Raw genomic sequence first — 25,340 nt, 5'->3', positions numbered from 1 at the left:
GGACAAAATTCTGTCATCATATTTTCATGTTTTATTTTTGCATGACAACGGCACTGTATACAATACTGTAAGTGGCAAAATTATAAATATTCAAGGGGAAATCAACAAAATAATTCATTAATGCCTAGTGTGTTGATAGAAAAAGTCGATGTCTCTAAATTTTGCTTTGACTTGTGATTTAACATCCTTAATTTTACAATATTGTATTTACTATAGTCAAAAGTCATTGAAATTAAGTCCACATTTTTTATATAATCATATAATATGATTGACAATGCATTGATGTAAACCTCTGACTCTCTTTGCAATTGGGAACACAAACAAAACCATTACCACCATGAATAAAGCATTACTAAATTAACATTCCTGTGTTGACTGATAATTTTATAAAACAAGGCACTTATTTCAGGGCAGTAATCTGTGATTTAACAACCATATGTTTATGATGTTTATGACATCAAATAATGCATTTTCATTAAAACGTCTAATAAAACCTTTTTAGTCAACACAGGCAACATTGCACATAAAACCCTGAGAATAAAGGACAAGTCTGCAGATTTTCAACCATCTTTGTATTGTTTCGATGTTGTATATGTAAAAGAACAATGTGTATTCTTTCCCCATGTAACCTGCACCCAGATTTCCCAGTTTATTTATTTGCATCTTTGTATCCCTGCCCGTAGACACATGGATTGACAGAGGCCTTGAACAGTAATAAGCCTGTGTATTTACAACTTTTTGGCAGAAGTGAATGTCACAGCCCTTTTTCTTTGTTTTCTCTAGTCATGCAGTACTGATTTAAAAAAAAATAAAAAAAACTTACCCCTTTACTTCACTGCAGTGTTTATATATCATAGTGCAGTTTTAGGTTTAAAATTAAACTTCTAAGTTCATTAAGACTTTCCCAGTCTAACTCCAGCAAGGGAAAGGGAAAGGGTTATGCTAATGAGATGGGCCTGCCTAGGAGTCGCTTTAATAATAACACTTGATTTAAAGATCATGTCTCCACTCAGGATTCACATATTGCTGGACCACACTCTCTTCTGTTTCCTCTAGGATGAGAAAGAACATGACAGTTAGCAGTTGGTTTGTGAAGGGTCAACGGATGCAAACTTCACTTTTTCATGTTGTTTGAACATTAATGTGTGTTGGTAGTGTATGTACAAATCTACCCTATAATGATAAAAATCCATGCAGTGGTTTTTAATTAATCTGTAAAAATAATATCCCCTTTTTCAAATCGAGCCGTTCTCAGAGGCCACTCCCACGATAGCTGATTGACATGAGCTCTTACCTCAGACCAGCTGTCACAGTCCAGTAACTTTCAAGAACATCTCAGATTGAGCGATTGTGTTGCTGGATGTAATAATGTTGTGTTGTGTTGCTGGATGTAATAATGAATATAGTGGTCGGCATTTACTCCCGACATCTAAGATGCAGTAGATTACGTTTGTTTGTGAATGGAATGAGCCTCCCGATCTACATATATCCGTATATGTTCACGCGAATCATTCGTGATCCAGTTTCACTTACAGCAGAAGTGTGTATACACGTTTTTTTATGAATCTTTGCAATCGTCTTTCCTTATGACGTGGTAGTTAGGAAGTTTAGCGCTAAACACGGCTAAATGCGGCTAAAGTAAACAAGCTCGTCATTCCACAGAGAGAGAAGAGAGGGGCGGGGTGAGCAGAGCTCATTTGCATTTAAAGGAACAACCCCTTAGAATGAGATGATTTTTGCAGAGCTCATTTTGACAAGGTAAAAAGGGTGTTGTTTTACAAAACCATTGAGAATTTTTAATCAAAGTATATTAGAGACTTTTCATTAAGACCCTAAAGAATCATATCAACTTGTGGAAAATGGGCATCCGATGACCCCTTTAAAATAAAAAGTTACTCATCCCAAACTTTTGAATGGTAGTGTATTTGTATAACCTGTCGGTAAATGATTAATTTTGCATGTGCGGTCACACTAGGCTTTAAGTAAATATAATTTCTTTAGACACAAAATGAACCTAGAAAACATGATGTAATTTCATGCTCTTGGGCCACTTTTATTAAATAATAAATTATAAATACAGTACATTCAGAGATTTCCACAAGTTGGTACGATTCATTAGGGTCTCCATGAAATGTCTGTAACATACGTTGGCTAAAATTCCTCAATGGTCATTTAAAACAACCTTGTCAAAAACAGCTTTGTTCACAGCGAGCCATTACATTATCTTTAAATGATAATGAGCTACTGCTCACCCTGTGTGTGTGTGTGTGTGTGTATTCACTTTACCATTAAAAACCAAACAAATCTATTGCGTCATCAGTGGCTTTGATGTCGGAAGGAAATGAAGACTCTTACGTTCACTTTTACATCCAAATACAAAACACTTGCACTGCTTATGAGACATTGTTGTCACTACAGCTGCTCAAGCACGTTCAACTGGGTGAGGGTGGAAATATGCTAATACGGGACAGTCCATCAGTGATCGTGGGCGGGGCCTGAGCAGTATGACATCATACTGCTCAGAACATCAAAACGGCTTGATAATTGTGACTGTTTAGTTTTTTGGGGATTTAAAAAAGGAGTGAATGGATTTTTATGTAGGGTGGTTGTGTCCACACACTGCTAAGACACATTTATATGCAAAAAAATGCATGTGATGTCCCCTTTAAGCTTGCATTTCCTATTCTGCATTAAAGGAAGCATATGAAGTGCATAGTGTCATGTGACAGTACTTTAATTAAAGCTATGCCTTACCTATGATCTCCTCACAGATGTTTAGAGCAAGCAGACGCTCAACAACTGCCTCTGTGTCCTCCAAGTTGGACAAATCATATCCAGTATAACCTCCCTGGTCAATGCAGTATTTAATAAAGCTACAAACACAAATGTCAACAAGGTAAAAAAAAAAAACAACAAAAAAACAACAACAACAACTCGCAATACATCCAGAAATCATATGTATTTTAAGCATGTGTTAGCTGGAAGTTTATATACCTGCCCCAGGTTGGGTCTGTCTGTAGAATGATGGGGTTTCCCACCATGATGAGCAGGGATTTTGCTCTCGTCACTGCCACATTGAATCTCTGAAGCAGAGAAAGAAAGAGTTGAGATAACTTTGTTTTGTAGACTTCTGTGTGGTGTATTGTCACATGTTAGACACTACCTTCTCATTCTTCAGAAACCCAATGTTGAATGTTTCATCCAAAACTGTGTATTGCTTGTCGCTGCGAACAGTTGACACAATTATCACTTTCCTCTCCTGGCCTTGAAACTCCTCCACAGAGCCAACCTACACAACACAAACAGCAGTCATGTTTTTGCTCACGTGTCCTGACAAGGATAAGAACTGATAACAGAGTGTAGGAGAGTCTGCACGACTCAGACTCAAGCTGACCTTTAGCTCCTCAATGCCCAAACAGGATTTGAGCTCACTGTGCATCTTGATGGCCTTCCTGATTTTCTCCACCTATAAAAATAAAACAGATATGTACAATAAAAATGAAAGCAAAATAAACGATCACGAAAACGCCTTAAAGAGAATGATGATGATCTGCGATAAAAACAAAGTAGAAACAAACAGTAGAAAACAGTAAAAAAGGTGTGTAGATATTTCTGTACAGAGCCGCTGTAGATATTTCTGTACAGAGTATTTCATGGATTTACACTAACATTCAAAGTGTATCTCTGCAAACATAATTTCTTGAGGATTTACTTGTTAACTGCATTGTGTGTGCAGTATGCATCAGGTTGGCTGATGCTGAGTTGGTGAAAGGGGATTTTCACCTGTTTCCTGTAGGGGGCAATAATACCAATCTCTTTGGGGGAGATTTTTGCAATTCCCTTCTTGGCCTGTGTCAGGAGCAGCTTTTTCAGGTAGTCCATCATGATATCGATTTCAGAAGTGTTGAAAAAGGAGGGGCTGTTCGACTCTCTCTCATCCTTTCCAACCACTCCATGGAAAATCACAGGAAATCCCTGAAAAAACAGCACAGACCAGAATACAAAAGGTTTTTGTGTTAACTTTTTAAATATAAACAGTAACATTAGCATTACAACGCACAAGTTGAGACTGGCTAAAGAAAAAACCTATATTCCTAAGCACCAAATGTAGACATGAAAAACAAATAAGTTTAAAAAGGTAATTATCTCAGTTTCTGGCCTTCACATTCCTTAATGTTTTTGTGTGTGCGGGCATGTGTGACTGGATATCCCATGAGGAGAAGGTGGACTACATGTTAAAAAGTGAATGGGTGTGTTATTTCAAGCTAAGCAGGTTTTCAAAATCAGATTTAAGATATTTCAGCCCTTTTTAAAGACATTCACAAATAAAATTAAATTAACATTTCATGCCATTGCTCAAAATAAATCACTCTTATTTTGCTGCTTTACTACTTTCAAGTGATGAGTATGTGCATTTTTAAAACATTTACAACTGCTTTTTATCACTTAAAGGCACAACATGTACATTTTCACCCAAGGGAGATGGTGCTCACTGCAGAACACAACATCCAGGGGGCAAGGTTGGATCCAGATCCAACTCCTCCCACCTTACATATACCTAAACCTACCACTCTCCACCCCATGTTCCCTAAACCCACCCATCTCCACCCCCTAGATCCAACCAACCCCGACCCCTGGATCTTGTGTTTTGTAGTGAGGGGCTACTGGCTAGAGGGAGCATATTCAAAACAAACAAAGAACCAAAGGCATAGTTTGATGATACTGTGATTGTGTGCGGAATCATGGGAGTTATAGTCTTCATCTCCACAGTCGATGCAATCTGTTAGGACTCGGGCAGAAACCATGTCCATGGATGAGCTAATGCATTGAAGACTTATTAAGGGGCAATAGGAGATCTTGAAAAATGCAAACTTTAGCCTGATAGCCTGATAGCCTGAAACGAAACGGGACGCTGGAGCGATTGCTAATGAAGGACAAGCATGTTTCATGGCTCGAAAGCAAGAGAGCTTTTATCATGCCAATGTGAGGTAACATACTAGATACATTTGAGTGTTTTAAAAGTTCTGTTATAATGCTACTCTGTGCGTTCGTCACCTGTCTAATAAAATGCAGAACATATTAAAGTGTCTTTGGGGTTTTCATGTTTTCCACAAAATAAAACCAGAAAATCAAGGGTGTATGACATCACTGGCAGGCGACGCTTGGACCGTCCATTACACTGGTTAAAATTTTAAAAATCTTATTTCTCTAGATTTAAACATTCTTGGAAACATCTGGGATAATATAAGTACACAAGTTAGCAAAATTTATAACACTGTTCTAGTGGTTTTTTCTTACATATTGTGCCTTTAAGAATGACCATAACAACATTTCAGATGCTGTGCGACAAGATTGGTTCGCTGGTTAGTCAGGTTATGCCGTCTCGTAGTGCAAAGTCACATGACATTTTTGATGTGCATGGAGTAATTCATTCATTTCCATCGCCCATTATTCACATTTTTTAAAAACCTTAAAAGTAACGTAAGAATTTTAGGCTAATTAAGGATTTATTTTTTTTTTAATTTGATGTTTCCATTACCTATTTCTGATGTGGTACCTTAAAATGGGCATGAAAACAGGGTGATGGAAAAGCTGATTAGACATGAGTGAGTGAGTCAGATCGCTAGGTATGGAACAAACCCAGAGATCAAACAATATCAGCATATTCCCACTGATGTGTCATTCTAACCAAAATGCATTCCTAAACTGCTGTTTATCAAGTTTGTGTGTCTGGTATGTCTCATACTTTTTTCGGCAGGTGGTCCCACATGCAGTACTGGCTAGAGATGATCATATCTGCGCATGCTAGCAACTCCCCATCATAGAACATCTCATTAGGAATCTTCAGAATGGATGGATGAGACCTAGAGAGAGAAAGAAAAATGGGAATTTAAGACACAGTTAGACTTTATTACAGTGGCGCTGAAATGGACTCAGACTCACTTTAAATTTACATACAAAATATTAAAAAGAAGCATGTGTGTTAATTTTGTGGTTGGAATCCAACATCTGATTTAAGAGACATGATCAGGTTTTCTGTCAGAGTAATAGTGGATTGGGCCCATCCCAATCTATTTTTGATTGGCCCTTTCATATGTCATCCTGTCCTCTGCTTTTTTTCTGCATAGCAAACACCCAGACACACACCAGCTTCCTCTGGGTTCCATTTATGGCCAGGAGTCAAATTTATGTTCAAGGTTATTTGCTTACTCTTATCTTTTTCTGCATTTACTGGCTCCTGGCTACACGTCAAAACTACTAAATCAAGAAGACAAATAGCTCTAGTTGGTATTTGTTGCTCATTCATAACCATCTACACTCCCTCCACACAATGGTCTAAGAATTTTTGATCTTCCTCGATACATCTTGGAATCTTTTGTCCATCGTTTGTTCAGCCTTGAGAACCTTGTACTCCATCAAACTATTTTTGGTGTGTGTGTCTGTGTGTTTGTTTTCTTAGCTGCATCCTATTCAGAGCTTATTATTCAGGGCTTCTTTATGAGCAGCTGGTCAGACAACTAGTCAATTTGTAGTTTTGCAAACGAGGTCTTTAGATTATTCAGAGTTTACCTGTAGTTCTGCAGCAGTTTGGTTACGTAACGGTTGTCAAATCCTGAAGTACCTTTCTGGTAAAGTTCATTCTGTGTCATCAGCCTCTCCAGCAAGGAAAGACCTACAAAGCACATTTACAACACAAATTAGAATGTGAATCATGTGTGTACTGTATGAGAGTGTTTACTCATCTCACCAAGTCCATATTTAATGGCAAAAGGAGATCTCAGGATTGGCCCCAGCTGCTTGGGATCTCCAGCCAAAACAAGCTGTCCAGTTTTTGCATCCAGCAGACCTACACCCACAAAGATAAACTGCTACCACAGACTGATCTCAAATGAAAGACTTGACAGTTTTCATAATGTTATTCTATGAAGCACTCCACCTGCCACACTGATGATGGTCTCTGGCTCCACAGCATGTCCTGCCTCATCCACAAAGATGTGAGAAAAATGACCCACAGGAAAACCCCCACTGACCAGCCTGCAAGCACACACACATACATTAAACGCACTTTATCTTTTGACTGCTATGATGTGTATGTGGGAGAGAGCGAGTTCATTGTGTTTGTAGAAGATAAAGCCCTTCACCTGCCAGCGGTTACCAGAGTGCTGACCAGGATCTTGTAGTACATTAGATCCTCTTTACATGGGAAAATAATTGTGCCTCCCTCCACATTGCTGTTTTTCTAAACACAAAAAGACAGTCAACAATAACAACAACAAAAACTACAGACAATTTATTCTCAAATCATCTCTCTCTCACTCTCACAAAACTATTTACATTCTATTTTAATTAGTTAAAAGAATGTAAAATACCTAAAGTTTGTTATTTAAAATTAAAATATCGTTTGTTCAGTTTAGCCTTTTAAATGGTGTGAGCTCCAGGGTGTCAGCGACTGTTCTGCGCTTGTAAAGCCACCAAGAGAAGCCTCAACTCGGGCAGATCTTCTGGAATGTACCGCTGCATACCTTGATGCTAGGGGTCAAACAACTAAAAACCAAGACAGGAACCTTGGTGTGATTCTGGAGTCAGACCTTAGTTTCAGTAGTCATTTCAAAGCAGTAACTAAATCAGCATACTATCATCTCAAAAACATTGCAAGAATTAGATGTTTTGTTTCCAGTCAAGACTTGGAGAAACTTGTTCATGCCTTTATCACAAGCAGGATGGACTATTGTAATGGTCTCCTCACTGGCCTTCCCAAGAAAACCATTAGACAGCTGCAGCTCGTCCAGAATGCTGCTGCCAGGATTCTGACTAGAACCAGAAAATCTGAGCGTATCACACCAGTCCTCAGGTCCCTACACTGGCTTCTAGTTATATTTAGAATTGATTTTAAAGTACTTTTACTCATTTATAAATCACTCAATGGCCTCGGACCTAAATACATTGCAGATATGCTCACTGAATATAAACCTAACAGACCACTCAGATCATTAGGATCGAGTCAGTTAGAAATACCAAGGGTTCACACAAAACTTTTATTTTTTTTACTTTTATTATTGTACTTCCTTTCATGTAAAGCACTTTGAATTACCTCTGTGTATGAAATGTGCTATATAAATAAACTTGCCTTGCCTTGCCTTGCTGGCTCTACTGTCTCTATAGTGGTTAACCATGAGATGTATTTAGTTTTGGGGTAAATCTAACGGGCAGTCTTATTAATCTATTATTTGTTCCAGAGAAGAGTTTTGGCAAAATCTCATGTATATGTAAATTCAATACTGTATATCAGAACGCATTTACTTTTGACCGAATTGCCTAGCAACTTTTTTGACCCTGTTTTTGTTTTTGATGTTTATTAATTATTATAAAACTAAATAAATTTTATATAAACAATATTTTATATAAATAATATATTTAATAATAGTGTTTAGAAACTGTGCATGCGGTGGTGATTTTGAATTAAATTGTTTGTACTTTCTGTACTGGAAGTTCCTAACATTCAGATGAATTCCTTGTGTGTGAAACACACTTGGCAATAAAGCTCTTTCTGATTCGAAAACCGGAGGGCACCCTTGCGCAGAAACTCCACATATGCTTTACAGCAGAAGTAATAGTACTGACGACGCTTCAGGAATCTCTAATCCAGTTATCGCTTTAGCTGAATAAAACGCAGATAGAGGAATTTTAACAGGAAAATTGAAGACCATATACATATGATTGCTACAATATATGGTTTGTTTGTGTTCTTCAAGCAACTTTGGGTATTTTTATAAGGGTTAAGTATATTTGCAATGCAGTGCTAATCAACATACACTCTAAAAAGTGCTGGGTTAGTTCTGTGAACACATTGTTGAGTTAATTGTGCTGGGTCAAAATTCTGGGTTGTTTGAGGCACTGTAAACACACAGTTAGGTTAATCATGCTGGGTCAAATGGACTCTAGTGGTTCTTTCACCACTGAACACGCGGGTTGGGTTATTTTAACCCAACCGGTTTGTTTATTTTTCCACTTCATCGAACTTTCTGGATTCTTCACTCGTCTCCTCGTCAGGCGGTCACGCAGCAAGCAGGATTATACGGTAAGTTAATATGATTTTATGATTATTTACCTTTATTTTATTTATTTACTTATTATTTAATAAGTTGTGGTTTAAAGCACAGTGATTTCACTGTTTAATGCAATATTTGATATGTCGCCGTGCGGGGTTAGCGTTTTATTCTGTGAATGATTAACGAACGTTAAGTAGCAGCCTATAGTGAGGTACTTTTTTGCCTCAACAATCGCTTTATTGTTAAATAAAAGTTGTGTGTGCACGTGCAAAGTTTTATTTATATACAGTACACATGTCCCTTTTTTAACGCTTCATTAAAACAGGCATAGGTTAGAAATACGGGGGTAAATTCAGTTACTGGCTGCATACTGTATGGCTTTGTAATGTTTTGTCAGAATTATGTCATTTCGTACTAAAATTTATCTTTTAAGGGCATATTTTTTTCAAGTCAATGTCTGCGACATGCCGAATCCAACTATAGGTCCGTCATTTTTATGTTGTGCATTTTCGCGCTCTTTTTTTTCCTCAGGTAGCTGTATTAGCTACGCTATTCACCTTACTTTAACTCTCGTGGTGTATAAGCAGTGGTGTAGTGTAGGGTAGCGAACGTGAGTAAATGCAAATATTCCTTAAAAACACCCGGTGACGACAGTGATGCGCCCGTTTCGTCCACTCCTCCACCCAGATGCTGCCTGTTTACACGCGAGGGCCAGTAGGGGTTCGATCTTCAACTGGCTGGCAGGAGCCGCCACTGACAGGTCATGTGACCTGTCAGTGGCTGGTGGCAGCTGCCAGTCTGCCTGTCAGTGGCTGGTGGCAGCTGCCAGTCTGATTCTGGCAGGTCACGTGACCTGCCAGTGGCGGGCTGGTGGCTGGCAGTCTCAACCGCTTTAGATCTGTGAGTATCACGCGTTCTCTGTCACTCTCGCTGCAAGGAAAACGCGTTAACCTCGGAGCGCTCTCGCGGCTGTGTGACTGACTGAACTAGTAGTGGAAGCGACAGTAAGCTGCCAGTTGAAACCACGGCCATTTAAATACTTTATTCATAATAAAACTTCATAAAATGTGGATAAATTAAAAGACTAGACCTATAAGAAAATATTTATGATCATGAAATAATATATTTCCTTGTAGCACGAGTGGTAGAAAACGCGTTACCTCGGAGCGCTCTCGCGGCTGTCTGACTGAGCTGCCAATGGAAGCGACAATAAGCTGCCAGTTGAAATCACGGCCATTTAAACATTTTATTCATAATAAAACTCCATAAAATGTGGATAAATTAAAAGACTAGACCTATAAGAAAATATTTATGATCATGAAATAATATATTTCCTTGTAGCACGAGTGGTAGAAAACGCGTTAACCGCGGAGCGCTCTCGCGGCTGAATGACTGAACTGGAAGTGGAAGCGACAATAAGCTGCCAGTTGAAACCACGGCCATTTAAACACTTTATTCATAATAAAACGCCATAAAAAGTGGATAAATTAAAAGACTAGACCTATAAGAAAACATTTATGATCATGAAATAATATATTTCCTTGTAGCACAAGTGGCAGAAAACGCGTTAACCTCGGAGCGCTCTCGCGGCTGACTGACTGAACTGCCAGTGGAAGCGGCATTAACCTACCAGTCGGAATCACCGCCATTTAAACACTTTAATCGCGCTAAAAATAAAGAACTGAACAGGTTCACAATAAGAAATTAAGCACAAAACACAAAATCTGCCGAAAATCTATTGTCGCTGAAACTTGTTGAGGCATACTGCCAGCTGGCAGCTGCCAGTCAGCCCGCCCAAAATCAGACTGGCAGCTGCCACCAGCCACTGGCAGGTCACGTGACCTGCCAGTGACGGCTCCCGCCAGCCAGTTGAAGATTGAACCCCCTCTCCGCGAGGGCATGTCAGGGGAGGCTCTGATACAGAGAAAACCCGACCGATTTAATCAGAAACTGCGGAGAATCACGTTCAGACGTCAGTAAGTTATTCTTTTCAGCGTGTATTTGCATTTGGGGCGTATACCCACTTCTCCAGGCACCACAACACCACTGTTTATGAGGTCCTTTTACTCTTCCTCTATTTTAGTGAATGCTTGTGTTGCTTTACAAACTAGGAACCAAGTATAAAAATTAAATGGGTATGCTGTCTGAATGTTGTTTTTTTTTATTTTTATTTTTTGAACCGTGTCAATTCTGCCCTTCAGATTGGAGACTGATTGAGACAAACGCAGTTCAGTGGTGAGATGCTAGCTTAGGTTGCCTTTGCCAACCGTTCCGTATAATATCGTGTCATAATTAAGACATCAAAGCAGTGGTCCACTTTAAAACCATAGCATGCAAGAACACCGCGTTTGACAAACGCTCCAGTGCATACAGTATTTGTGTTCTAACTCTGAAGATCGCCAAAGTTTTACAACAGTTCAGTCAAACTGGTTTAATTTGGCACTACTGCGCAAAACTTTTTTTTTTTTTTTTTTTTTTTTGGTAAAAAAGTTTATGAGATCTCCCGATATTAAAATTATTAGTATAGTAAATTATTAGTAAATTATTAGTTAAAGGGGAGAGTGCTTTCAAAGTCCTGCCCATTCTGGAGAAATGGTCCACGGAACCACAACCATAAAGTTTTACTTTATATATATATATATATATATATATATATATATACAGTCGTGTGAAAAAGTTAGGACACCCTATTGAATTACATGGTTTTCTGTATCAGGACATCATTAAAAAAAACTGGTCCCTGGCTGGTCTTAAAATTTCAAAAATAAAACCTCAGATGAACAACAACACATGATAAATTGTGCTGTGTCATTATTTACTGAACAAAAATAAAGCCAAAATGGAAAAGCCATGTGTGACAAAGTTAGGACACCCTTACTGTTAACACTGAAATTAAGAGGATAAATAACAGTCAAGCACTGCTAATCAAATACCTTTGATGAACTGATCATCAGCAAGTCTGAGCACCTCTGTAAAAGCATAAGATTTGGCAGTTTGCTGGTCTGGAGCCTTCAGGTGTGTGTTAACACAATGCCAAGGAGGTAAGACATCAGCAATCATCTTAGAGAAGCACTTGTTGCTGCCAATAATCTGAGAAGAGTAATATGGCCATTTTCAAACAATTTGAAGTTTATTCACAAGTAGAAGACATTTAAAACAGACACCTCTCCTTCCAGGAGTGGACGTCCCAGAAAATTCACCCCCAGATCAGACCGTGTAAAGCTCAGAGAAATGGCAGACATCCCAAAAACTACACCTCAGACTCTACAGGCCTCAGTTAACATGTTAAATGATAAAGTTCATGACAATACCATTAGAAAAATATGGGACAAAAATGGCATGTTTGGAAGGCTTGGCAGAAGAAAGCCTCTTCTGTCAAAAAAAAAAAAAACATTGCAGCACAGTTTAGGTCTGCAAAGTTGCATCTGAACAAAACACAAGTCTTCTAGAATAATGTCCTTTGAACAGATGACACCAAAGTGGAGATGTTTGGCCATAATGCACAGTGCGAAGTTTGGTGAAAACCTAAAGAGCATATCAGCACAAACACCTCATACCAAAAGACAAGCATGCTGGGGGGGGGGTTGATCATTTTGGGCTTGTTTTGTAGCCACAGGACCTGGGCACCTCACATTCATTGAGTTGGCCATGAACTCTTATGTATATCAAAGTATTCTAGAGTCAAATGCGAGGGCATCTGTCCGACATCTAAAGTTGGGCCAAAATTGAGTCATGCAACAGGACAATGATCCCAAGCACACCAGCAAATCTACAACAGAATTGCTGAAAAGAAAAGAATCAAGGTGTTGCAATAGCCCAGTCAAAGTCCAGAGCTCATCATGACTCAAATGCTGTGGTGAGAGCTGTGCATAAGCAAATGTCCACAAACCTCAATAAACTGGAGCAACGTTCTGATAAAGTCTGATAAAGTCACACAGAAAATGAATGCTTCAAGTTAGTGCTGCTAAAAGTGGATCTACAGGCAATTGACTCATAGGGTGTCCTAACTTTGTCACACATGGCCTTTCCCTCCTGGCTTTATTTTTGTTAAATAAATAATGACACAGTGTGATATGTCATGTGATGATGTTTATCTGAGGATTTATTTTCCAAATTTTAAGACCTGCCAAGGACCAGATCATTTTTTATTATGTCCTGATACACAAAACCATGAAATTCAATAGGGTGTCCTAACTTTTTTACATGACTGTATATATATATATATATATATATATATTAATTTTTGGAAATGCAAACTGATATTTCCCACTGACACACTACAGTAAAAAATAGAAATCACTGACTTAAAACAATTGTTTAGCCGGTGAAAATACTAGTGTTTCAATCATTTTGGCCACCACTGTATGAAGTGTTTAGATGTAAAAGACTAAAAATGTGCAGTTTGAAATTTTCTTCTAAAATGAGAATTTTTTCAGGCCTATGTGTCGTGGATTTGTGCCTTGGGGACGAGACAACGACATCCCAGACCTTCGCCTTTGTTACGGGCCGTGCCACTGAAGCGGACTTGTTGCCTGGGAATTTCTCCAGCTTGCATTATATTATATTGATGGACATAAGTCTTCATGTGTGAATTTTTTTTTAAGGCCAGTTTTTTCTGGCCACTTGTAACATGTTTTAAATTGTCATATGTATTGTCTGGTGGACACTTTGTTTGGCTTAGTTTTAATAGCACAATGTTTGGAACGATTCTCATGTGGTAATAATTAATTTTTGAGTTTTCTGCTGCTGCAATGTTGACAAAGAATCGGAATCTACAGTGCCTAGTTTACACAGTTTTATGTTTTAAATTAACTGATCTACTAAAGTTGTTTTGTGTGTCTGTAATGGTTGGATAAAATGTTTTACAGCTGCACCCATTTGAAAATTGTTTTAAAAAGAAATAAAACTGATGAAAATTGATGTTTACAGTTGCATTTTTTTTGTGTGTGTGTGTTTTTCTAACTGTATTGCAGAAAAGCAATAATGATTTTACATTCTTTTGTGATTATTTATTATTATTGGTAAATATAAAGGTAGCAAGGTAATAAGACAACAAATAACCCAATGATTAGGTTATGTTTAACCCAGCAACACAGTTAACCTGACCCACTGGTTGGGTCAAATAAACAACCCAGCATTCTGGGTCAAATGGTTAAACCCAGCACTTGGGTCAAAACAACCTAACGTGTGTTCTGTCCCATAGTTACCCAGTGGCTGGGTTAAGGTTGGGTTAATTTTCAACCCAGCACTTTTTAGAGTGGAGCCTTTATAATACTACAAAATAGTATGATTTCAGCCTCATTCTGTGATATGAAACCACGCCTGATCACAAAAGGTTATTTCAAACACTATGTTATGAAGTTAATTTAGAGACAAAGCATGTTGTAAACAGGCTCATGCATATGCAAAACTGCATTGCACACTTGCTACTAGTACAGTTAACGTTATTCAAGGCTCAGACCGATTTTTGATGCACTGCACAGTTTTGACTAAACCAGTTCCAGATTGGAGCTCCTCATTTAGCGATATAGTAGTTTCACGTCATGGGGAAAATTTTTACCGGTATATCGCAAACGATAAGATATCGCAACATCCCTACTGTACATAATAAATATACACAGTACACACACATATAGTACAGTATGTAAGCATAAACTTTTATTTTGAATCCGTTAATCGCGACTAATCATTTTGCAGCTCCAGTAATGTCGCACCACACAAGTGTGATTAAGTGGTCTCTATTGCTTTGTCTGTTATTACAGATTGTTTGATATGTACTGAGTATTTATGCATTTTTAACCAAAATCAGAGGTTAGCAGTAAAAGATTTCTGGCTAAACTGCAAATGAGAGAAAAACATGCAAACATGCACGTTTGCAAACCACCATGTCTATTCAAATGGAGCGTTTCGATGAGGGGGGTCAAAACAGGACAGAAAATAGCCTATTACTTCTAAATTATGATGTTTTTTCATGTAAAAATCTTGATAGTACTATAAGTGGACCTCAGAGAACAGTACAAGTTTGTGTCCCCATTAATTAAAAAATAAAGTCATACTTGCACTAACCTCTAGGACTTTAGGGATATCTTTTGGATTGCGTGAGCTAGCGTAGACTCTGTATATCTTCCGTGAATCAACATGTTGACTAGTGATCAACATTTCACATAGCTGATCAGCTGCACTGTTAGATGGAGCACAAGCTAGGATATAGGCACCAGGTGTATTCTTTTCCACCTGAGAGATGAAAGACAAAAGAAACAGAAATATTTTATAGTCAATGTTCACTTTTACATAGAGACACAATGAGATGATTTGCATGTAGGTGTGTCTGTTGTGTGTATATTTATTTAAGCATGATAACCAGCTGTACCTGTTTGATTGCCTCCACTATCGTGACAGTTTTACCAGTGCCAGGAGGTCCAAACACCAAGTACGGTGCCGGCTTGGACGTACCAGCCACAATGTTACACACTGCAGTTTTCTGTTCAGGGTTCCTGTCCAGCTTTTGATCAAAGAGCCTATAGACACCCCCCACACATACACATCCATAATGTTTCAATAAAATTTGATTTTGTTGCATAAGTTCAGTACAGATTTGTCCTACTGACCTCAGTGCAGGTGTAGGTGCGGGTGTCACGCTCCTTGAGGCCACAGGGAACAGCACATCTTCGAGATCATGCTCGATCGCCATGTGTACTGCTCTGTGTTGCAGTTTTAACGGGAGACGATTGACTGTGAACTCCACACGGAATTTCATATTATCTATGAAACCATCAAGCAGCCTTTGCACATAAAACACACATATACACAAAATTTAAATCTGGCCCCAGTTTTGCATTCTGGAAGTTACAGTATGCTTTTGTAATATATAAAGCTCTTCATATCTGGAACTTTGATTCTTGACGATACTCCTTCAATGTTTTGATGTCCTAATGACACCTGTCCTAAACTCCTCACACTTTATACCTTTTAGAGAAGCCCAGTTTGACCTGATCCAGTTCCACTCTGTGAACGTAGCCCTTGTATTTGGTCACAGCTGAGAGTTTGACCTCCTCACTCTTGGTGAGAAGCAGGTGATCTCCTCTCAGGACTGATGGTCTGTTCTCTGATACACCAGGGAGCTTTAACACAACAAAAACATTAAAAGACCTAAAAATATTATACTTTCCAACAAATTTTAAAAGCACATACTACTTGAAGGATTAGTTCACTCCTGAATTTGTTTACTGATTTATTTACTATGTCATCCAAGATGTTCTTGTCTTTCTTTCCTCAGTCAAAGAAAAAATAAACTTTTTGAGGAAGGCATTTTGGATGACATGGGGGTGAGTAAATGTTAATTCTGGAGTAAACTAATCCTTCAAAGGTACAGTTCATCCAAAAATTACATTGCTGTAATTTATTTCTTTGTAGTACAGTACATTTTATATCTTTAGTGGAGTTGAAGATCAACAAATTAAAGTAAATAAATACAGAAATTTAATTTTTGGGTGCACTGTCTCTTTAAGAGCTATGAACATGTCATCTATGCGTTTGATACTCTGTATGTGTCTAACACAGGCCGAGTCCGAAAGCATAGGCAGCTGACTTGTTGCCTTTCTGCTCTACCCAGACAATGACTTTGTAGGCAGTGTTTGCACACAAAGACACCTCACAAAACTGATTTCGGACAAATTTCTGAGGAAGCATAATGGTTTAAAGGATTTGTTCACTTCCAGAACAAAAATATACAGATAATGTACTCAGCCCCTCGTCATCCAAGATGTTCATCTCTTTTTTTCTTCAGTCGTAAAGAAATTGTTTTTTGAGGAAAACATTTCAGGATTTCTCTCCATGTAATGGACTTCTATGGTGCCCTCAAATTTGAACTTCCAAAATGCATACTTTTTAACCTCAAACACTTGTCTCATTTAGCTCTGTGTGAACTCTGTTTTTTTCCGGTTATGACATTTAGGGTATGCCTAAAAACTCCCATCTCAGTTTCTCCCCCATCTTCAAAATCATCCTGCATTGCTGCAGAAGTACCAACCCAGAGTTTACAAAGTGAAAAAAGAAGAAGAAGAGCAAACACACTTTACGGAAAAAAAAGGTAAAAACAGCAATGTAGGATGATTTTGAAGTTGGATGAGAAAATGAGATGGGATTTTTTTAGACGTACCCTAACTGTCATGGCCAGAAAAAAACGGTTCACACAGAGTTAGACAAGACGAGCATTTGAGGTTAAAAAGTATATAAATTGTAAATTATTTTTTTTTTTTTTTTTTTTTTTTTTTTTTTTTTTTTTAGAAAATAACCGATCATTTCGCTAGATAAGACCCCTTTTCCTTGGCTCGGATCGTTTAGGGCCTTTGGAGCTGCATTTAAACTGCATTTTGAAGGTTCAAATTTGGCACCATAGAAGTGCATTACATAGAGAGAAATCCTGTATTTTTTTCTGAAAAAAAAAAAAAAAAAACGTTCTTCTTTATGACTGAATAAAGAAAGACATGAACATCTTGGATGACAAGGGGGTGCATTATCTGTAAATTTTTGTTCTGGAAGTGAACTAAATCCTTTAATCCTTTAGTGATAACTTAGCAAATATTTACTGGCTACAAAAATACAAAATTTCTGCTAGAAATGACATCAAAAGTGGAACAAGTTGATCAAAACGGGACATTTACACACAAACTCACCAACCGTAACTTTCAGATGGCATCTGTATTTTTAAGCTAAACTGAATGCACAGGATTGTGGGATATCAAAGACAGCGATGGATGCATCTATGCTGCCTTCAAAAATCTATCAGATGTAGGCATCTCAGGATGCAGGAAGTAAAGCTAACATTGGATTCGGATGCGCTTTGTGCCTTTCTACCTTAAAATTCATCCTCCATAGGCAGCATTTAATGCATGCTTTAATAATAGGCAGTAAAGCTTTGCCACTCACCTCTAAGACCAAAAGTCGTTTGTTCTCATGGTCCCTCACCATGGACACATCATCTTTGTTATATCTCTTGATGTCTACACGCATTTGATCTTCCTCCAGGTACAGCAGCAAATCAAAGCGATCCATATAGTTATGAAAACCCAGATCACTCTCCAGTATTGACCTGAAAACCACCAAACACACAAGGAAAAGAGTAACAATAGCTTCTACCATGTATGTTCATGCAGAAAGCTGATTCTGGACCATTCAAAGACCAGTAACAGGCCTAAAACAGGTCTAGTAAGACCTAAAAGAAAAATCAGCCATAACAAGAGACCACTAACTTCTGCTCCTGGAGCTTCGGAAAAGAACGGCTGCCTTTTAGGACCTCGGCTAAGTCGGAGATGTAAGAAGGACGAGTATAGTTATCCAGTGGCAGCACAAACAGTAAAAGATTTCGGGCTAAACTGCAAATGAGAGAAAACATGCAAATGAAATATAAACACATGGGAGAAAAAATATTTAATTCTTAAAAAGAGTTATTTCTTTTACCTCTCAGGTGGAACCCCCTCATCTATGTTGCATCTCGCAGGTTCAAATATCTCAAGCCTCTTTGGTTTGTATGGTGCTTCAGGACCCAGCAGAGCTGCAAGCTCGGATCTGTATTCTGCCTGAATGAACCGAACAATGTGGAAAGGACTTGTGCCGGGTTGGGTGTTTTCCTTGAACTCAAATGCCAGAGTGGCTGGATAAACTCCTGTCTGTTTTGCTTTGAATCTTAAGGTCACCTCATATCGCTCACCTTTAAAAACATTAAGAGAGAGAAACACAGGTGAGTTCAAACCTGTGATACTCATCTTAGCTCCACAGCCCAACAAGTCAAGGGCATGTGCACTAACCACTGCACAGTGGCTCCAAAAACATTTTACATTTATAATACATCAGATTAAAGTCAGAGACTAGCATGAATTCAAATGAAACCTCTACAAACAACACCAACACCAGTTTCTCCTGTACACATGTACAGTTTGGTTGCACTCACTTGGCTCCAGACAGAGTGGATTGTTGCGTGTGACTTTCTTGCTGTCTTCCAGAGTGAAATACTGCAGCCAGTGTAGAGCAGTGAAGTATGTGAAATACACGGCCTTCTGACCTGTGTTCTCCACAAACAGCTTTAGTTCACAAATTTCTGTTTTCTCCACAAACAGCTGAATCATGCCATCTTCTATCTGTAGCTCTGAGGACACCCGCACCCCACCTTTATCAGCGATAAACACAGACCTGGGGAGAAAAGGAGCAGCAACAGAGCTAGTTTTCATACTCATACTCATACATGTTGTAAAATATAAAATGGGAATCCAAATAACAATACATTTTAAAATGACAGCAGGCTGTAGTGTATGAAGGAGATACTCCTTGTATTCAGTGTTGGGAAGGTTACTTTGGAAATGTAATAGGTTACAGATTACAAGTTACTTGATTTAAAATGTAATAAGTAGTATAACTTTTTAATTACTTTATTAAAGTAATGTAACTTATTACTTTTTGATTACTTTTCTAAATTTCTAATATTTTCAACTGTTAATCATTTTGAAACATTTAAACCAGGCAGAGTTAACCTTACAGTAGCGTTCAACACTGATTACTGTCAGACTTTCAAAATCCTTTATCACTTGAATTAAGATTATAAGTAAGGGATAACATACATCTTTATTTTGCAATAACAACTGGCTGAATGTACATTATCTCACTTATTACACAGCTGCTTGATAGATTATTTAGATGTTTCGTGTCAAAATTATTAGACACAAAACACTGATCTGAGTTGAAATATTTGAATGCAAAGCCTCCATGAAGAAATCAGTTGCTAGTAAACGGCAAGTTCAAACTAGACATTTTAGGGATACAGTGCAGTCGTACCAGTTTTCTTACACAACATTTCACCACATAAATAATTAAGTAGTAGTACTAGTTTGTTAGTTATCTTATAATGTACAAAAAAAGAAAAAAAATGGCAGCAGCTGTGTTCGTATGAAACAATAGAGCAAGTCCACGGTACCAGGATGACAGAATTAAGAAATTGCACAAATGATATTGAATTAAGCTTTAATATTTTATGAGCTAACCAAACGCAAAGCTTCCGCCAAGAAAAATTATCAAACATATAGCACTGACTTAAGTTGCCCGAAAGAGTCTGAGCTGTGTAATAATTTAATTTAAAACACAGCCACCACAAATTCAGACTTTTTTTTTTTTTTACTTATATTTTTGGGCTTTTTATGCCTGTTATTGTGATAGGACAGGAAAGAGCTGGGAGGAGAGAGGGGAGCGGGATCGGCAAAGGACCTTGAGACAGGAACTGAACTTGGGTCACCGTGAGCACAGTTGCTATATGTCATAACAAGATCATAACATAAATAACATCATAACAAGAAATAGTTTAATAGCTATGATACTGGGTTTGAAATCAAATGTGTGCATAGTTATGACAGAAAACACTAGCATCTAACAATGCCTTGGAAAAAACAATCTTAAAAAATAAAGTTTATGCATAAACCCAAATAGGAAATAAAACAGTTATCAAATAAGCATGTGTCCTATTCTGTGTCCTAAACTCCTGAAACATTGGTGTCTCATTTTAGAGCAGTCAATGCCATTTAAAAGAAGTCTATTAAATCTGTAAGTGGGGGTGGGTGTGTGAAAAAATTCAGATGTAATCCCCTTTGTAATCACTGGCATCTTTCAAAAGTAACTGTAATTTAATTACATATTTTTTTCTCAGTAACTGTAACTAATTACAATTACATTTATTTTGTAATTAAATTACATAATTCCGTTACATGTAACTAGTTACTCTCCAACACTGCTTGTATTTCACCTTCTGTGTATTTTCAGAGCTTGGTTTGTACCCATCATTCACCTTTCTGTAGTGTTTATTCTTTTCAGGAGGGCTTTTGACAGTTTTCTCCTTCCTCTGACTCCATCTTCTGGCCCTGGCACTGACGGTGAGTCAGAAAACTGGGCACTAGCGGGTGGAGGTGAGCTACCATTACTCAGAGGTTGGTTGTGTTGTATGCGACGAGGTGTAAACCACTGATCGTGCAGCACTCTGACCTAGAAATGTCACAATAGGGTTGTAAGTCTTTCGCTATTATCTGCATGTGTACATCACACTAACTCAATACGTTATAACGTGGCTCAAGGGTAATGATTGGTTTGCTTCAGTATTTCAGATTTTTGCTACTTTATGGTAAATGAAATAAATCTGAAATAAATTCAAATGTAAATACTAGATGGAAAACTTAAACTTAAAAATACCCCTTAAAGGAGTAGTTCACTTTCAGAACAAAAATTTGGATATAATTTACTCACCCGCTTGTCATCCAAGATGTTCATGTCTTTCTTTCTTCAGTCATAAAGAAATTATGTTTCTTGAGGAAAACATTTCAGGAATTTTCTCCATATAGTGGACTTCAATGGTGCCCGCAAGTTTGAACTTCCATAACGCGGGGCTCTAAACAATCCCAGCCGAGGAATAAGGGTCGTATGTAGCGAAACGGTCTGTTATTTTCGAAACAAATTGACAATTTATATACTTTTAACCTCAAATGCTTGTCTTGTCATCTTGCATGCGTAGTCTGTGTAATCCGGGTCAATACAGTTAGAGTATGTCGGAAAAACTCGTTTTCTTCCCCAACTTCAAAATCATCCTACATTGCTGCAGAAGTACCGACCCAGTGTTTACAAAGTGAACATGCAAGATCAAAAACCCTTTACAAAAAGGGTAAAACAGCAATTTAGAATGATTTTGAAGTTCAAGAAAAAAACTAAATGGTAGTTTTTCGACATACATTAACTGTATTGACCCGTAAAGAAAGTACGCATTGCAGAGACAAGACAAGACGAGCATTTGGGGTTAAAAAGTATATAAATTGTCAATTTGTTTTGAAAGTGACTGTTCATTTCGTTAGATAAGACCCTTTTTCCTCGGCTGGGATCGTTTAGAGCTTTTTGAAGCTGCACTTAAAGTTCAAACTTAGAGACACCATCGAAGTCCACTATATGGAGATAATTCCTGAAATGTTTTCCTCAGGAAACATAATTTTTATGGCTGAAGAAAGAAACACATGAACATCTTGGATAACAAAGGGTGAATAAATTATCTGTTAATTTTTTTAAATATTTAGCAAATAACTGAAACAAGTTGAAGTGCTAAAATTACTGAAACTAAAAATGAAATAAAAATAAATGAAAGCTAAATAGAAAAGTATGTAAAAATGACAAGACATATAAAAACACATAGCAAGATGTAATAACAAATAAATAAAAACCAAATATATCTATGGTTTTCATTCACATGTTTTAAAACTAAAAAAAAAAAGTCGTTTTTACAATTTTGTAAAAAAACGGCCTGAAAAACCAAGTGCTGTATCAGCTGACTTGTCTCACACTTGCCCCACACTACCAGGCCTTCCTTATTATTGAGCCCTGTATAACCAATTCATACGTTTTATGACAGGCCTAGATGATCATATTAAACTGAAGGGTTATAAATTCCCCAGATCCGATAAGCCACTCGTCTCAGCTTCATGTTAGTCATCACTATTTTGTTTGATGAGTAATAACTCCACCTAGAAATCAGAGGAGTTTTATGGGATAGTTCACCATCAATTTTTTTGTCATAATTTACTCACCCTCATATCGTTCCAAACCTGACAGATGCTGGCAGCCATTGACTTTGAAAGTATGATGATTCATACTATGGAAGTCAATGGCTACCAGCAACTATTTGGTTACCAACATTCTTCAAAAAAAAAAAAAAAATATATATATATATATATTTTGTGTTCAACAGAAGAAAGCAACTCACACAGGTTTGAAACAACTTGAGGGTGAGTAAATGATGACAGAAACTATGCCTTTAACATAATAGATAATTTTTACTGTTAAAAACAATAGCTCATACTCTTTATAGCTGCCTTTTAGTATGTGTGCATGTTGTGGCAAATGATCTGGTGTCTATTTGCAGTAACTATTTTTACTCATTTTATCTTCCAAAATGTGTAAACACACCTAATCTGTATTGCATTATTATTTTCTAAATAGCTGAGCACATGTTGTGTCTTTCTCTTTTACTGTGTCTTTCTCCAAAGCGTTCCTTAGAGAATAAGAGAATCCTTTTCTCAGGAGGCACTGTTGACCTTGGCTGAGTGGAGATTGGTATGATTTTCTCAATTATTATTAACATTCAGCATACAAGGTGACGCCCAGAAATCTTCAGAGAACGGGTATTTGCTGTTTTGAGTAATCTTGATTTACTCTTTTTTGCTTTTTTATAAAAATTAATTAGCATGTAACAGTTGTCTTGGAACTGATACATCAACAAGGCAACAGACTAAAATTATGTCATGCTATTAAAGTAAGGCATAATAATGTGTATAAAAATGTGCATCTTTTGCAGAAGTTGCAAGTTACAGGTAGCATTATAGGTATATAAAAATAAAGGTTTTAAAATAAGCTGTGGCATCAAAAGCCAGATGAAAAAAAAAACTAAACAAAACTAAAACTAAAACACCATGCAGGCAATGCAATAATCTAATGACAACAGCATAAAGTTGTCTGCTGCAGGTCAAGAGTCAGTAGTTTTAAACGAAACAGACTTTAGTGTTATTGTCCAAATGAGTTTGTATTAACAGTTGAAAAGAAAACACTCAGTCAACTCCGATCCAAAGTTTCAGTTTGATAAAAACGAAAGTATACACTTCAAGCTTCAAATTCAGATAAAAGTACATTTGTTTTGCATTTTGAAAAAAAAGTAAAAAAAGATCTTCACATTTTAATTATAAACTATTGTCATAAACTGTATATGAGATTTATTTTTAGAAAACCCCAACAGTAGACATGTTCAGACTCTGGGCGTTACTGGGTATGTGTCATAAAAACCACCATTTTATACAAACCTAGCAAATACGGACACTGATAATACAGACATCAAACTAAATGTGCATCTATTACGAAATATTCTTACATTGGAGTTAAAGTAAACATGTCCTGTTCTGGTGATGCGTGCATTCTTGCAATTTCTCAATACAAAGAGGACTGAAGAGAAGTTTGGGTCTCTGACTCCATCCCTGTGAATGAAAATGCATGAAAATAAATATAAACTGATTTAAAAAAAAAAAAAAAAAAAAAAAAATGTTTTCATCATTAGCAATATCTTTGTCTCTGTCCACTTTATTTGCCATTTTATTTTCAGGGTTGAACTTCTTTATCCCTAAATTCAAAGTGATCAAAGCAAATTGAAACCTCGATTTTACATATATGAATCCAAAATAAATTTAAATACTGAAACCGTATGCTGAGTGTTTGTTTACATAGTACTGATGCACTTCCTCTAAATAAATGTCAGTTTAAATTACAAATATCGACCAACTATCGATTCACTGGACATATTATAAGCAATAAAGAAAAATAGAAATATTTCACAAAGCTGTGGAAACATGTCAAAGGTTTACCTGTTTCGGAACTCTTCATTGTATATGTTTTTGAGAACGATTCTGTCAGTAATGGATCTTCTTTCGCTTTCCTCCAGAAACTCTATAAAGTCAAATCCAACTGTACGCAGATCATTTTTAGAGAGCTGATTTTTTCTATTTCTCCTGCTCATTTTTCTTAACTCTAGTACCGTGAGCTCTGTGGTGATGTACAAATATCAGGGTCAGTTATGACTGGCATATACGAAACAAAGCGCAGCCGCTTCAGCGGAAGCGGTAGGAACGGCAGAAACGAAACTGAAGATCTACTGGGGTAGGATTGCTCTTCTACAAAGACAATGCATCATATACACTTCGTTTACATCTGTTAGAAAATGAGAGTTATATGGGAAATGTACCAAGCGCTAGTGGCCTCAAATAAACGAATAAAACAAAAATATTAATAAGAAACTTAAGTCAGGTGTTCGGAGAGGCAAGTGCGCTCTCTGTTGGTCAAAGGAGCTGTGCTTCAATACTGAATTCGCGCTAGATTTAATTCAGTGATAATGTTCTTTGGTAGACTATTCTTTGCTCGTTTTTGGTATATAATTTACACGCTGTTTGTATACACGTGGAAGTAAAAACTAGTCGTATTAAAAATATTTGATGACATAACACATATATCTGGTGCTACCACTACTGTTGAACTTACCCACTGAAAAAAGAACAGGTGGATCATATGTTGAACCGACAAGAGTCGTATCTGATTCGTATCTAGAAACGTTTTTTTTTTTTTTTTTTTTTTTTTTTTTTTTTGCCTTAAGCCCAAGGACAATTTTTTTGCTGTTTTTTTTTCGCAGTACACTGCCGCCTTACATCCCATTCAACGGAGACGGTGAACTCGCATTGT

At 37.3% G+C, this 25,340-nt stretch overlaps 1 protein-coding gene across 1 annotated transcript; it reads right to left on the bottom strand.

Moving 5' to 3' along the window:
* On the bottom strand, window positions 1-24,827 carry LOC127170002 (putative helicase mov-10-B.1). The gene is made up of 22 exons (XM_051117722.1): window positions 24,473-24,827; window positions 23,986-24,088; window positions 20,878-21,071; window positions 19,000-19,238; window positions 18,510-18,759; window positions 18,302-18,424; window positions 17,979-18,141; window positions 16,017-16,171; window positions 15,659-15,832; window positions 15,421-15,568; window positions 15,117-15,284; window positions 7,143-7,240; window positions 6,938-7,035; window positions 6,749-6,847; window positions 6,571-6,673; window positions 5,747-5,864; window positions 3,784-3,975; window positions 3,395-3,466; window positions 3,164-3,289; window positions 2,995-3,083; window positions 2,755-2,873; window positions 1-1,052 (listed from the first exon to the last, which is right to left on the bottom strand). Exons 1-22 carry the CDS (start codon window positions 24,622-24,624, stop codon window positions 991-993), a joined length of 3,045 nt encoding a protein of 1,014 aa, XP_050973679.1. The 5' UTR covers window positions 24,625-24,827; the 3' UTR covers window positions 1-990.
* Window positions 24,828-25,340: the final 513 nt, after the last annotated feature.

The sequence above is a fragment of the Labeo rohita genome, chromosome 8 (genome assembly GCF_022985175.1).
Source record: "Labeo rohita strain BAU-BD-2019 chromosome 8, IGBB_LRoh.1.0, whole genome shotgun sequence".
Lineage (NCBI taxonomy): Eukaryota > Metazoa > Chordata > Actinopteri > Cypriniformes > Cyprinidae > Labeo > Labeo rohita.
The sequence above is the reverse complement of the archived record's forward strand: the minus strand, read 5'-3'. Positions and strand labels throughout refer to the sequence as shown.